Source organism: Antechinus flavipes, chromosome 1, assembly GCF_016432865.1.
Source record: "Antechinus flavipes isolate AdamAnt ecotype Samford, QLD, Australia chromosome 1, AdamAnt_v2, whole genome shotgun sequence".
NCBI classification, from domain to species: Eukaryota; Metazoa; Chordata; class Mammalia; order Dasyuromorphia; family Dasyuridae; genus Antechinus; species Antechinus flavipes.
Window position 1 is genome coordinate 259,796,420 of NC_067398.1, and position 14,464 is coordinate 259,810,883.

Genomic DNA, 14,464 nt, shown 5'->3' on the forward strand with positions numbered 1-14,464 from the left:
AGAGGCCATCTGGTCCAACCTCCTCATTTTGCAGAGGAGGAAATCAAAGAAGAGCAACATTAAGTGACAAAAGGTTATAGAGTTAGTAAATGGCAGAGCTGGGACCAGAATCAATTCCTGTGATTCACAATCCAGTGCTCATTCTGCCAAACCATTCTTTGACAAAATTACAGCTTTCTTAACTGTTTCACAGAGTCTGGGAGTTCTGGAAAATATAAGTAGGGCTTTTGTGAAAATATGTCAATACTAGGGCATATTATTCATTGAAGGAAGAGTGAAAACTCTCTTTTAGGACTCTGAAGAAGGGGGGAAAGGAAAGGGGTAAAAGACTGGTAGTGGGAGGCCTGACAATATATATAAAGTGAGGAATAAACAATGGGTTTCTGTTGTTGTTATGTTTTGTTTTTTGCCTCTGGCAGGTGTAGTGGGGAAAGGAGGCTTGGGAAGAGAGAATGTGTAGGATGTTACATTTGAAATGGAGAGGCAAAGAATGGAATATCTTACCCTCTGTCACTTTGTTGCCAAGCAAAGGGAAAGGATCTTATAGTGGGGAGGATCAAAGTGAAAGATTACATACAATAGAATAAATAGAAGTAAATATCTAATAAAAATAAACAGTAGAAGTAAAACTCAGCAGTGTGGTGGAATTAGTGCTGGGCTTAAGGAAAGCTGGGTTCCAATACTGCCTCATATCTATTAGCTCAATAGGCAACTAGGTGTGCAATGGATAGAGTGTTTAACCTGGAGCCAGAAAAGCCTGAGTTCAATCTTCTTTCAGATACTTATTAAGGGAGAAATTCTGGATAAGTCACTAAGCTCCTCTCAGGTTCAGTTTCCTTATCTATTGAAATGGGGATAATAATAAAGTCTACCTACTAGGATAAGTAGGTGTTGGTAGTAGGTATCAGGAAGATTTTTCTTTAGTTTAAATCCTTCCTCATTGTGTGGGACAACAACACTTAACCAAATTAAAACCAGAGATTCTCAAGGTAAAACGCATAAAAAGGGATTTATTAGAATCTGGCAGGAAAGGGCAACTTCCAATAGACAAGGTATCAGTAAGGGGGTACAAAGGACAGGCTGTAAACACAGGATTATATAGACCCTAACAAAGAAGCCCCCCTGCTTCTGACCTTTTCTTCCATTGGCTGACAAGTTCTAATTTACCCAGGGACTAAATATGGACTCCCAGAACATACTTTATCATATTAGGTACTTAAGTGTTAATGAAAAGATGCCTGTGTTTTGGGGAAATGTTTGTTTATCTAAGATAATTGAACACCTGCAGCTTTTAGCTATAGATCAACATGGTATTGCAAAGTCTCAAGTCACAATTAGGGCATAGTTCAAAGTCACATTCTTAGGAGAAGTTTTCACTCAGTTTATCCTATTCACTTAGGCACTTAGTAGCTGTACAACCCGATGCTAGTTACTTAACAGTATTTGCCTCAGTTTCCTCTTCTGTAAAGTGAGCTGGAGAAGAAAGTGGTAAGCTATTCAATATGTTTATCAAGGAAACCCTAAATGAGATCCTGAAGAGTCTGACATGGCTAAAAACTGATTGAACAATTGTAACAAAACAAGGACCATTGTGAGGTTCAAATGAGTTAAGGTATGTAGAAATGTTTTTAAGTGAATATCATATTAAGAATACTTTTATTAATATATGCATGACTCATGACCTAAATCCCTTATTTATATCTTTCAGGCTAATTTCCTCATTTACATGGAAATGAATTCAGGGGTACTCTGGAGCCTGTTCTAACAGGCTAGATGAGACATTAAATTTTCAATGTGAGCATTTACACCTTGGAAACTGACAAATGCTACAAATCAGGGCTTGATTTTATTGTATGTTGATCAACTAGACTTTAAAAAGTGATGGATCAAATGTTAATAGTGCAGAGTAAATTTTAAAGTTTTGTGTGTCTACCCTTCCCCTCCAAATGGTTGTTAAACATTTATGAAATCCTCCTTTCATTGCTTACCTATGCATCAGTACCTACTGTAAATTAGATGGTCTCCTCCATCCTTTCCCTGCAGGGTATATTCCCAGATTGAGACTACCTATGATCTGTGAGGTTGGGATTATAAACCATTTTTTTCTCTATATTGTAGATCTTTATCTGACCACTCAGGGTCAACTATATCTAAGAGGATGCTGGTAAAAAAAAAATGCTAAACACACATTTACATTTAATCTGTATTATTAATATTTTCTCCATCACTTTCTAAAGTCAAGATGATCAAGAAAACAAGAAATCAAGTCTTGATTTATAGTACTTTTTGATTTCTTAAGTGTAGATGCTGCCACTGAAAATTTAACAATTAGCTGTTTGGTATGAGCTGGCTCTAGCATGCCCTTAGATTATTTATTGTTGTTATTAAGTTGTATTTTAGTCATGTCTAATTCTCTATGACCTTATTTGTTTGTTTGTTTGTTTTTGCCAGAGATTCCTTTTTCTAGTTCATTTAAAAAACTGAGGGGTAAACAGAGTTAAGTGACTTGCCCAGGATCACACACACTTGCCAGAGTTGACCTGTGGTGGGAGGGAAGGAAAAGTAGAGCCAAAATGGTAGAGAAAAGATAGGGGTTCTCCTAAGTTCACACCAAAACCTCTCCAAAAGACTTTAAATAATGCTTTGAAACAAATGTCAAGCAGATTTGAATTCACAAAGATAATTCCTTTTGACTCCAGGCCCAGCACTCTATCCCTGAGCTACTTAACTACCCACTTAAAATCATATACCTTCCTTAAATTGGATGTCATTGTCATTTTATTATGTAACATGCTATCATCTTATATCAGGTAAGACTTTCCAGATAAAGATAAAAGAAGTCCATTCAAAATAACTGTCGATAGTATAAAATATTTGGGAATCTATCTTCCAATGGAAAATCAGGAACTATATGAGCAAAACTACAAAATGCTTCCCACACAAATAAAGTCAGATCTAAGCAAGTGGAAAAATATCAAGTGCTCCTGTGTAGGCCGAGGGAATATAATAAAAATGACAGCACTACCTAAATTAATCTACTTATTTAGTGACATACCAATCAAACTCCCAAGAAATTATTTTACAGACCTAGAAAAAATAATAACAAAGTTCATCTGGAAAAACAAAAGGTCAAGAATTTCAAGGGAATTAATGAAAAAAATGCTAATGAAGATGACCTAGCTCTGCCAGACCTAAAACTATATTAAAAAGCAGCAGTCATCAAAACCATTTGGTACTGACTAAAAAAACAGAATCAGTGGAACAAGTTATGATTACAGGACAAAATAGTCATTAACAATAGCAATCTAGTGTTTGACAAACCCAAAGACCCCAGCTTTTGGGATAAGAATTCCCTATTTGACAGAAACTGCTGGGAAAATTGGAAACTAGTATGGCAGAAACTAGGCATTGACTCACACCTAATACTACATACCAAAATAAGGTCAAAATGGGTTCATGATTTAGACATAAAGAGTGATATTATAAGCAAATTAGAAGAGGATAGAATTGTTTACCTGTATGGTAAGGTATGTATGTATGGAGATACATGTATGGATGTATGGAGAAGGAAGAAATTTGTGTGCAGAGAAAAACTGGAACTCATAATTGAACACCAAATAGATAATTTTGATTATATTAAGCTAAAAAGTTTTTGTAAAAACAAAACTAATGCAGACAAGATCCAGAAGGGAAGCAATAAATTGGGAAAATATTTTTACATTTAAGGTTCTGATGAAGACATAATTTCTAAAATATACAAAGAATTAACTCAAATTTATAAAAATTCAAGCCATTCTCCTTGATAAATGGCCAAAGGATATGAACAGACAATTTTCAGATGAAGAAATTAAAACCATTTCTTATCATATGAAAAGGCGTTCTAAACCACTATTGATCAGAGATATGCACATTAAGACTACTCAAAGATATCACTACATACCTCTCAGATTGGCTGAGATGACAGGAAAAGATAATGATCAATGTTGAAGGGGATATGGGAAAACTGGGACACTGATGCATTGTTGGTGGAGTTGTGAACGGATCCAACCATTCTGGAGAGCAATCTGGAACTATGCTCAAAAAGTTATCACACTGTGCATACCCTTTGACCCAGCAGTGTTTCTATTGACTCTATATCCCAAAGAGATTTTAAAGGAGGGAAAGGGAACCACGTGTGCAAAAAATGTTTCTGGCAGCCCATTTTGTAGTGGCCAGAAACTGGAAACTTGTGGATGCCCCATCAGTTGGAGAATGGCTGAATAAATTGTGATATATGAACATTATAGAATATTATTGTTTTGTAAGAAATGACCAACAGGATGATTTCAGAGAGGCCTGGAGAGACTTACATGAACTCATGCTAAATGAAGTGAGCAGAACCAGGAGATCATTGTACATAGTAACATCAATATTATACAACGATCAATTCTGATGGATATGGCTCTTTGCAATAATGAGATATTTGATGCCAATGATCTTGTGATGAAGAGAGCCATTTATAACCAGAGAAAGGATTGTGGGAACATAACGTGGACCACAACATGACATTCTCACTCTTTTTGTTGTTGTTCATTTGCATTTTGTTTTCTTGCTCATTTGCTTTCCTTTTTGATTTGATTTTTCTTGTGCAACAAGAAAATTGTATAAATGTTTACACATATTGGATTTAACATATATTTTAACATGTATAACATATATTAGATTCCTTGACATATAGAGGAGGGGGTGGGGGGAAGGAGTGAAAAATCTGAAACACAAGGCTATGCAAGGATCAGTGTTCAAAAATTATCCATGCATATGTTTGAAAATAAAATGCTTAAAAAAATAAAATAAATTAAAAATAACTATTAAAAAAAAAACAAACAAAGATAAAGGAAGCATCTGGTGAATTTATAATAGTTTAGAAACCTAATTTGGATCATTCATTCCCTGGGCTCAGGGTGATATCTCCTTTAGGCCTTTTAAATGATTCTGAATAATTCACTGGATTAATGTGGAACTTGGGTTATAAAGCTCCCACCACAGATACCTGGATTTTCCTTCTTGTGCTGTATTGTAAGGTATACCCAAGGGAGAAATAACCTAAGCAGACTGGGATGTGTTCTTTAAACACCAGAATCCACTTTGCATGATTAAACCAGTATACTTCACTTTGTCAGACAATACAATAGTTACATTTGTGAAAAATTGGGTATAAGTCTTGAATTTGAGCCAAATAAAATATTGGTTTGGATCAGGTTTGCTTCATAGAATACATTGATAGTCTGATTTTACTCTAGGTCAATAAGTTGTAGGAAACATAGGTTCTGTTTTAATTCAAAATACGTATTATAACATGCTTCTTAACAGCCTAAACATGTAGCACATCTCTGCTATGGGGAGACTGAGGCAGTTGGATTGCTTGAGTTTGGGAATTCTAAGCTGCAGGAATGAAAGCAAATCAGGACCAACACTTAGTCTGACGCCAATATGATGAGCCTATCAGAGCAGGGGGTAACCAGGCTGCTTAAGAAGGGACAAATTGGACCAGATCAGAAGTAGAAATTAAAGATTGGGTGCTAATTAGCAGTTAGATCAGGCCTGTGAGTGGCCACTCTACTTCCTGCTTGAGTGACTCAGTCTCAAAATAAAATAAAAATAAACAGATTTGATTTAGCCATTTCGTGAAAAGTGTGTAAATGTGTGTGTGTGTGTTTGTGTTTCACTTGGTTTAGCTAATTCCTGTTCTTAGTTTGGTTCAAGTTCCTGGTGTGAAGAACTATTGTAAATCAAATCTCTTTAATAGATGAGCTTATGAATTCCACTGTGAATTTTTTATTAAAGTGAATAATCATCCCTCCATAATCTTTTATTAAAACTGGATTTTCATTTGTTGGTGTTACATAAAGTGGGGGTGGAGTCATAACTCTATAATAGATGAGCTTGAGAATCCCACTGTGAGTCTTGTACTAAAGTGAATAATCAACTCTCCCCCCCCAAGTAATCTTTTATTAAATCCAGAGTTACATTTATTGGTGTTACATAAAGTGAAGGTTATGCATTTTTATGAAAATAAAAATACTAATCTGAGTTTAGCACATAAACAAGGTAGAAAGTAAGTTTACTGTTTATTCATCATCCTGAGAGCTATGTTTGGAAGTCAATATCTGAACCTCATTTTCAACAAATTTGCTGTGTTATCTTTCCCCAGGCATCCACCCAGCAATCTTTGTTTTGCTCTGTGTCTTACTCATCTCAGGAATGTTGAGTTTCATCATATGTGTGACCTACCGGAATAGCACCCAGCAGAAGGACTTGGTAGAGGTATTGGGTGATCCTTATTATCATTTATAGGGTTTCCTTGGGGAGGGGGGTGTCAAGTGGCAAAGGGGAAACAGGTAACAGGGCAGTAGCCAATATAAAAAAGGGGAGGAGGTTAGTTTTCCCAGTTGTTAGCTACCTTATGAAGGTCAACTAGAAAACTATTTCTATTTGGGGTTTGCAAATAATTTAAGATTTTTAGCTTAGTGACTTCCAAGTAGTTACCATAGTCTGTCCCTGCCCCTTTTATAGGTGGCAGCAGATTGTAAATGCAAAGATGAAGATCAAAAGTACAGAACACAGGGTAGAAATAAATATAGGAGTAAATCAGCTCTAGGGAATGGCCTGGTGATTGAAGAGGAACCTGGGTATCTGAAGCTAGGTGATAAATGTGAAGAATATTCAAGCATTGAAGGTCAGAATAAGAATCTCTCTTTAAAACCATAATGGCTCGCCAAAGTCAGGGCAGGAGTCAGGTCAAACACTAGATCTGAAGTCCAGATCACTAGGCAGGCTGAGGTATTAAATGGCTAGATGATGGTAGGAGACATAATAGGTTCAAACAGTCTAAGTAATAGGAATCAGAATCACAGGTCAAGATTCTGGCAATAGACCCAAGTCAATAGTAGCAAGAAAGCCCTTGATGCTAAGTCAAGCCTTTGACTCGGCCATCCTGGTCACTTTTTTATATCTTTTGATATAACTAGGAACCAGTCCCCAGACGTGGCTAGCATAAGTCTGCAAGTCTGGAGGTAGAACTGCAGTACCTGCTCAAGTGGAAGGAAGAGAAAACAGAGAGGACAGTTGTTGCTTATGCTTCGTATATGATCTGTCTCTAGACACGTCTATATATTTCAAAGATCCTTTTTTAGAGTTCTAATTCTCATTTTAAAAAAGGAAGCATGAGATGGGCAGAGACCTGGTCTCAGAGACAGAAAGAGAAGGGTTTAGGTCCTGCCTTTGACACATACTATTTGACTTTATACTATGACTTATACTAAGGGATTTTACTTTCTAATGCTCTCTTCATGACCAGAAGTAGTAGAACAGGTCCCAATTTCCATTGATAGGAACTTCTCCAGAGTTCTCAATACCAGAGATGTCAAACACATAGCCCACAACACGCCTAAGTATGGTTAAGACCAGATTAAATTAATGTTTCTATCTGATTTTAATGTATTTACAAATTAATAAAAATATGCAAGCTTGTATAGTTTTCTAAGTCAACATGCAGCCCACAGGGATCCTTACATATAGTTTAGTGCTCACCATTTCTCTTGACAGCACTGCTTTATACTAAATATAATCACAGAACACATACAAAAGAACTTTCCATTTCAGAATTTTAGTCAAAGGAGAATCTTCTTGTATTTGTAGATGCCTTTTTAAAAAATAACTTTTTATTTTTCATGCAAAATACATGCAAACAAATTTTTCAATATTCACCCTTGCAAAACCTTGTATTCCAAATTTTTCTTCCTATCTCCTCTTCTCCCCCCATTCCCTAGACAGCTAATAATCATAGGTTAAACATGTGCAATTCTTCTAAACATATTTCCACATTTATAGATAATTTTTTGACGGGATAGGGGAAATACTATTCATTTCTCCTGGAAGATGAAAGAAAGTAAATTCAGTCATTTCAATATGAATAAATGAAATCCATAGACTAAAGTCCTCATTTTGGACAATTCTTGGCATTCAGTGGGAGCTATTAGAAAACAACCAGACTGGTTTCTTTTAGTTTCCTTCTTCCTTTCTTATTGATGTAGAAGCTAAGGGACAAAACAAAAGGCCACAAAAGGAAGACTCAAAGTAACCAAGGAAAATGCCCCGAGGAGATTCAAGTCCCATTCTTTTACTCTGTCTGGTCCAAACTATCACCAGAGTTTACAAGTCCCACATATTTGAAAGAACTCTAAATAAACAATTGGAACTTGAGTGAAGGAAGGCAACCATGATAATGAAGGGACTTAAAGCCATTATTTACAAAGATTAGTTGATTTGAATGGGAATGTTTAACCAGGAGAAGGAAAGAGGGTGGGCAGGGATAAAAGGAAAGGAAAACAGTCTAAAAATATTTGAAAGATTCCATTTACAAGAGGGATTAGAATTATTCTGCTTTTTCTGAGAAGACTACTACTAAGTTATTTATAGGCATATTTGGGCTTTTCTTTCCCCCTTCATAGGATTTTATTTTTTTCCAAATACATGCAAAGATAGTTTTCAACATTTATTTTTGCAAGATCTTTTTCTCCCTTCTTCCTCCCTAAGACAGAAAGAAAACAATCTCATATGGTTTCTATGTGTATAATAATTTTAACCATATTGCCATTTTTGTCATGTGAAAGAAAAATCAAAACAAAAGAGAAAAACCATGAGGAACAAATAAACAAAAGGTGAAAATAGGATGTTTCTATCCCACATTTAGTCTCCATAGTTCTTTCTCTGGATGCATATGGCATTTTCCATTTCAAGTCTATTGAAATTGTCTTGTATCACTGTATTGCTAAGAAGAAAACAATTTCTAATAATCATAACTGTTTTTTAAAAAAAGGAATGAATTGCTTCTAGAGTGGGGTTCTTAAAATTTTTGTGGACCCTTTTAGCAGACTGGTGAAGTCTATGGCTCCATTCTCACAATAATTTTTTTTTTTTTTGCCATGTAATGTTTATTTATTTATTTTTTATTATAGCTTTTTATTTACAAGTTATATGCATAGGTAATTTTACACCATTGACAATTGTTCCAATTTTTCCCCTCCTCCCCCCCATCCCCTCCCCTAGATGGCAGGTTGACCAATACATGTTAAATATGTTAAAGTATAAATTAAATACAATATAATTATATATGTCCAAACAATTATTTTGCTGTAAAAAAGAATCGGACTTTGAAATAGTATACTATTAGCCTGTGAAGGAAATCAAAAATGCAGGCAGACAAAAATAGAGGGATTGGGAATTCTATGTAATGGTTCATAGTCATCTCCCAGAGTTCTTTCACTGGGTGTAGCTAGTTCAATTCATTACTGCTCTCACAATAATGTTTATAAAGGCACCAAATAAAGGCACAGGATTACCAAGGAAACTAATGACGTTGAAAAATATTATCAAATATCGAAAAGCAAATACGTTTGTGAACTTCAGGTTAAGAACCCCTACATCAGAGGTAATGAGTTCTTTATTAGCAAATATATTTCAGTCAAATGTGAACTCTGCAAAGATGGTTTATTTTGTATTTATTTCGGTATATCCAGGCCTAATAGATGTTTAACAAATGTTTGTTGAATTTGAACAGAAACTGGATGAGAACTTTTCAGGAATGTTGTAGAGCGTATTCCTGATCAAGGATGGGGTTTCTCAAGTCCCTTCCAATTCTGACATTTATGCTATAAGTCTATGCATGAAGACTGAATAATTAATTCATCCTTGGATAATTGGAAGTTTTCTGGATAACTAGTGTTTGATTTTTTTCCTCCCCTCCTAGATAACTGGTTATGTTTTCTGTTCTTAACAAGTATCAGAACTCCTTCCATTTGTTCTTTATTTCCCAGCTAGTCTCCTGGTTGGCTAAATCACAAATGAATGCAACTAATCTGGCAAAATTAGTCAGTCTTCTGAGGGTGGGGATAGAAGGAAAGAGAGAGGAGATTGGTTTGGGAGAGGTGGGCTGTTATGTTGACTTTTTATGGTTTATCCACTTAGGTGGCTGATTTCGACTTCTCCCCTATGTCTGACAAGAGCCCGACTGGTCCAAAGCCTGAAAGATGCTGTATGAGGATGTGCTTCCTTTGCCCATCTTCACATCATCAGAAGACCATCAGAGAGTCTCACTGGCTGCTGCATCCTTTCTATAAGCCAGTCAAAAGCTATTCAGTGTGAACAATAAACCTAGCTGGAACATTTAAGTTTTAAGCCTGTGCTGACTTCAAGCCTTGGATAGAGTTCAGAGCATCTGCTGGTATATATGGTTTATTTTTGCAGAGCAATTTGAAATCAAAAAACTTGATGTAGTCCAGTAACCTAAAACTATCCTTTATTGTCCTATGCCATAGGAACCGAAAATATGTCTGATTGCCTTGAATTTTTGATATTCACTTAGATGGATGTGCCACAGTTTCAAGATGCGCTGGACATTTTGTCCCTGAGACTCTCTAGGTGCATGTTTACCTATCTAATCTATTTGGAATTTATTCACCAGGGACTGACTTATTACTGACTGTTAAAAAAAAAAAAAGGTAAAGAATAAGACTATTTAAAAAACAACGCACTTTCTTCTAATGTGTTCCCTCTGTGGAAGTTCACTTGTAGATTCTTGAGGGGCAAATATGGACCTATGGTCATGGATACAGGGAATTCCCAGGAGAGAAAACGCCTTCTACCCATTCAGGTCAGCACCTTCTCTGTAATTTACAATCTCAGAGAACTATCTTGAGCAATGAGAAATTAAGTGATTTGCTGGGGGTCACTTAGGACATGAGATTTGAAACTGGATGTTCCTGCATCAAGAGCAGCTCTCTATTCATCTTGCCAAGCTGCTTCTCATGTAATTGCCTTACAGGGCACATTAGTGGCAAGTCTGACCCTGGTTTCTATTAGAATTAAATGGAAAGAAGTCAGACTTTACTATCGCATAAGAGGCTCATTCACCTGACTTCTACTTCTCAATGCTCCCTGCCTTGCATCATGTTGCTTCTGAGCTAACCTATTTCCAGAAAATTTCCTGCTATGCCAGGGATATCTATCTGCATTGTTCAGAAAGAAGTAGTAGCAGCAAACCAGTTTTAGTACCTTCTTTATTTGAAGCTCTCCCATCACGGGAGTTGGGGGAGCTAGGGATGTTGTTGCCTAGAAAATGTGAAAGCCAAGGTCTAGGTCACAGGTCCTTGGATATGGAAAATCAGAGCCATTTGTGCTGCTCTCCCAGCTGTGACTTTGGCCATCTTGAATTTCATTCTGAACAAAATGCCTTTCAATACTGCAAAAGCCAAGATCTAGATGGAAACAACCTCTCCTTCAGAAAAATCTACACCTTTACCATTTGCCTCAGTGACTCAGAGCTGTGGAAGAAGGCATGAAAAATTCAGACAAAGGGAAGTGAAAATGGCTTAGGATAGAGTCCTGAGTCTGGTAAAATGAAATGTGTTGGCAGGAGACCCTGTTCTTTTTTCTTTGCAGGTCAGTGACCTGGAAAAGGAATGTACAGCAGGGTGGTGCATTCACTGATTCAAAGCCACAAGGAGAAAGCAATTAAGTGCTGCTTCTGATCACGGTACAAGTACATAAGTCACTGGAGCAGCCAAGCAAGCCAAATGTTGGGAGAATGAGATGAGGGACTGGGAGACATTACTGGGAGATATTGCTGTTGTAATTGCATCCTACCAGACGTCGGCAAAGTGGCGTTAATACTGTCACGCGGTTCATTATTAAGAAATACTGGTACTACTGCCAAAATAAACTCATAGAATCTGAGTATAGCTAGGTGTATAAAACATGCTTTCCCCCCCCAATCTTGTGCCTTGCTATTACATTTACTCATTATTATTCAAAGGTTGTGAATCAGGTTCTGCTCTCTGAGTGGAAGCATACAACTAATTCCACTGAATATTTCGGCAAAAGTTATTAATGGCACAGTGGATAGAACCTAGGGTCTGGAGTTAGGAAGATCTGAGTTCAAATCTAGCCTCAGATACTTAATAACTGTGTGACTCTGGGCAAGTTACTTGACCACTCTTGCTTTAGTTTCCTAAATCTGTAAAATGGGGATAATAATAACACTTATCTTTAGGGTAACCTGGGATATTTGTAAAGCTCTTAGCACATTGCCTGGCACATAGTAGATGCTTAACAAATGCTTACTTCCTTTCTTCTTTATGAAATGCTTTGTAAACCTTAAAGTATTATATAAATGTTGGCTATTATTTTCATTATTATTATTTTTGCTAGTTGAAAAGTTATCCACTAGATTTATTCATTATAAATAATCTATTATAAAAATCTTTTCTTTTTCTCCCTAAAAATGACAACAATTCTCACCTCTGATGTATTGGGAATTGTCCTAGGAAACTCTTTAAGGCTGGAAAATTTTTTTAGAAATATGGATTTTTATTGATATATTTTTAATTACTTAGGTTTCCCTTCTTTGTGTGTCTTTCCCTTCTCCTACCAAAGGGTTATCTCTTTTTTTTTCCTTTTTTTAATTATTAAAGCTTTTTATTTTTCAAAACATAATGCATAGATAATTTTCAACATTCACCTTTGCAAAACCTTGTGTCCAAATTTTTTTTCCCTTCCTTCCCCCATCCCCTACCCTAGATGGCAAGTAATCCAATATATGCTAAACATGTACAATTTTTCTATATGTATTTCCACAATTATCATGCTGCACAAGAAAAATCAAATCAAATGGAAAAAAATGAGAAGGAAAACAAACTGTAAGCAAACAACAACAAAAAGAATGAAAATACCATGTTGTGATTCACACTGAGTCCCCACTGTCCTCTCTGGTGTGGATGGCTCTCTTCATCACAAGATCATTGGAACTGGCCTGAATCACCTCATTGTTGAAGAGAGCCAGGCCCATCAGAATTGATCATCATATAATATTGCTATTGTTTTGTCTAGTGATCTGTTCTGCTCATTTCACTTAGCAGTTCATTTAAGTCTTTCCAGGCCTCTCTAAAATCATCCTGCTGATTGGTTTTTACAGAACAATAATATTCCACAACATACCATAACTTATTCAGCCATTCTCCAACTGATAGGCATCCACTTGGTTTCCAGTTCCTTGCTACTACCATGTTTCCCCGATAATAAGACACTGTCTTATTAAATTTTTGGACAGAAAAACACCAGAGGGCTTATTTTCAGGGGAGGGCTTATTTTAATGAACATTGACAGCAATTTTAATAAACAGGTAAATATGAACAAAAAAAGTACCTTTATTCAATAATGATCATGTCATCTTCTTCAACAACATCGTCATAATTGTCCATACCCTGAATTCCGTCCTGGATGTCTTGCGCCTCTATTTCCTTCAGAAGAAGTGGACCCAATCTGTCATGTCCAGCAATATAGCTCTCTTTAAATGAACATGTCTTGTCCAGGTAACCTGCTCGTAGTGCCTTGGTGACACAGCTGTCAGTAATTCTATCCCATGACTTCTTCACCCAAGTCACGACCTCTTGCAGACAGGGCTTCACAAAGTTTCCACGCTGATTTCTTTCCATTCTATTTTCAATGTAGTCATTGACTTCCATGCGCAAATGGTCCTTGAATGGCTTGTTTATTGCAATATCAAGGGTCTGGAGATAGGCAGTCATTCGTGCAGGAATCATTACTTGATCTATTCTTCTCTCTGCAAGGAAGTTCTTCATTTCTTTAGCCTGGTGAGTGCTGGCTGAGTTCTTCTTTTATCCTCCATGATGCCCCCTGAGTTCTTCTTTTATCCTCCATCATGCCCCTTTTATCCTCCATCATGCCCCCTCACTCCCACTTACATACCGGGTTTTTATGTTGTCCTGCCTCAGCTCTCCTCCGCGGCACTGCTCTCAATGGCGCCAGCAAGCAAATCACTGGGGAAGAACAGGATGATGCGCTCACTGCTGCAGCTCTGATTGGATGCAGCTCGGAGCGCGGCGTGTGTTTCACTGGGGGAAGGGGCGGGGGGGACGGTGCATACAGAGGGTACCATAATGTGGCGTGTAGCGCAGGGGATCACCTTCACTACAGTAGCAATCTCAATAGGGCTTATTTTCGGGGGAGGGCTTATTTTAGAGGAATCTTACACAGTAAGGGAAGGGTTTATTTTCGGGATAGGTCTTATTATCGGGGAAACACGGTACAATAAGGGCTGCCACAAACATTTTTGTACATGTGGATCCTTTCCCCTTTTTAATGCTCTTATTGGGATACAGGCCCAGTAGAGACACTGCTGGATCAAAGGGTATGTGCAGTTTGATAGCCCTTTGACAAAGGATTATCACTTATTAAAAAAAAAAAAAAAAGATGAAAAAAATCATCAAAATCAAACAGTACATTTTAAAAAACTGGACCCTCACTTCTCTAAAAGGCTTGTGATGGGAGGAATGAGAGAAGTTGTCCAAGATTATATGTTCCAGAAAAGGTGTCACCTTACATTGATGGACTGGGTTACTTCATCTGG

At 36.9% G+C, this 14,464-nt stretch overlaps 1 protein-coding gene across 1 annotated transcript in view; it reads left to right on the top strand.

Annotated features, from left to right (window-relative positions):
• Nucleotides 1-11,777, top strand: part of TMEM130 (transmembrane protein 130) — a 64,947-nt gene extending 53,170 nt beyond the window's left edge. The window contains exons 4-5 of the mRNA XM_052000694.1: nucleotides 6,191-6,303; nucleotides 10,006-11,777. Of these exons, the coding sequence (XP_051856654.1) occupies nucleotides 6,191-6,303; nucleotides 10,006-10,182 (290 nt within the window). The 3' untranslated portion in view covers nucleotides 10,183-11,777. The remainder of the gene's footprint in view (nucleotides 1-6,190; nucleotides 6,304-10,005) is intronic.
• The last annotated feature ends 2,687 nt before the right edge of the window (nucleotides 11,778-14,464 follow it).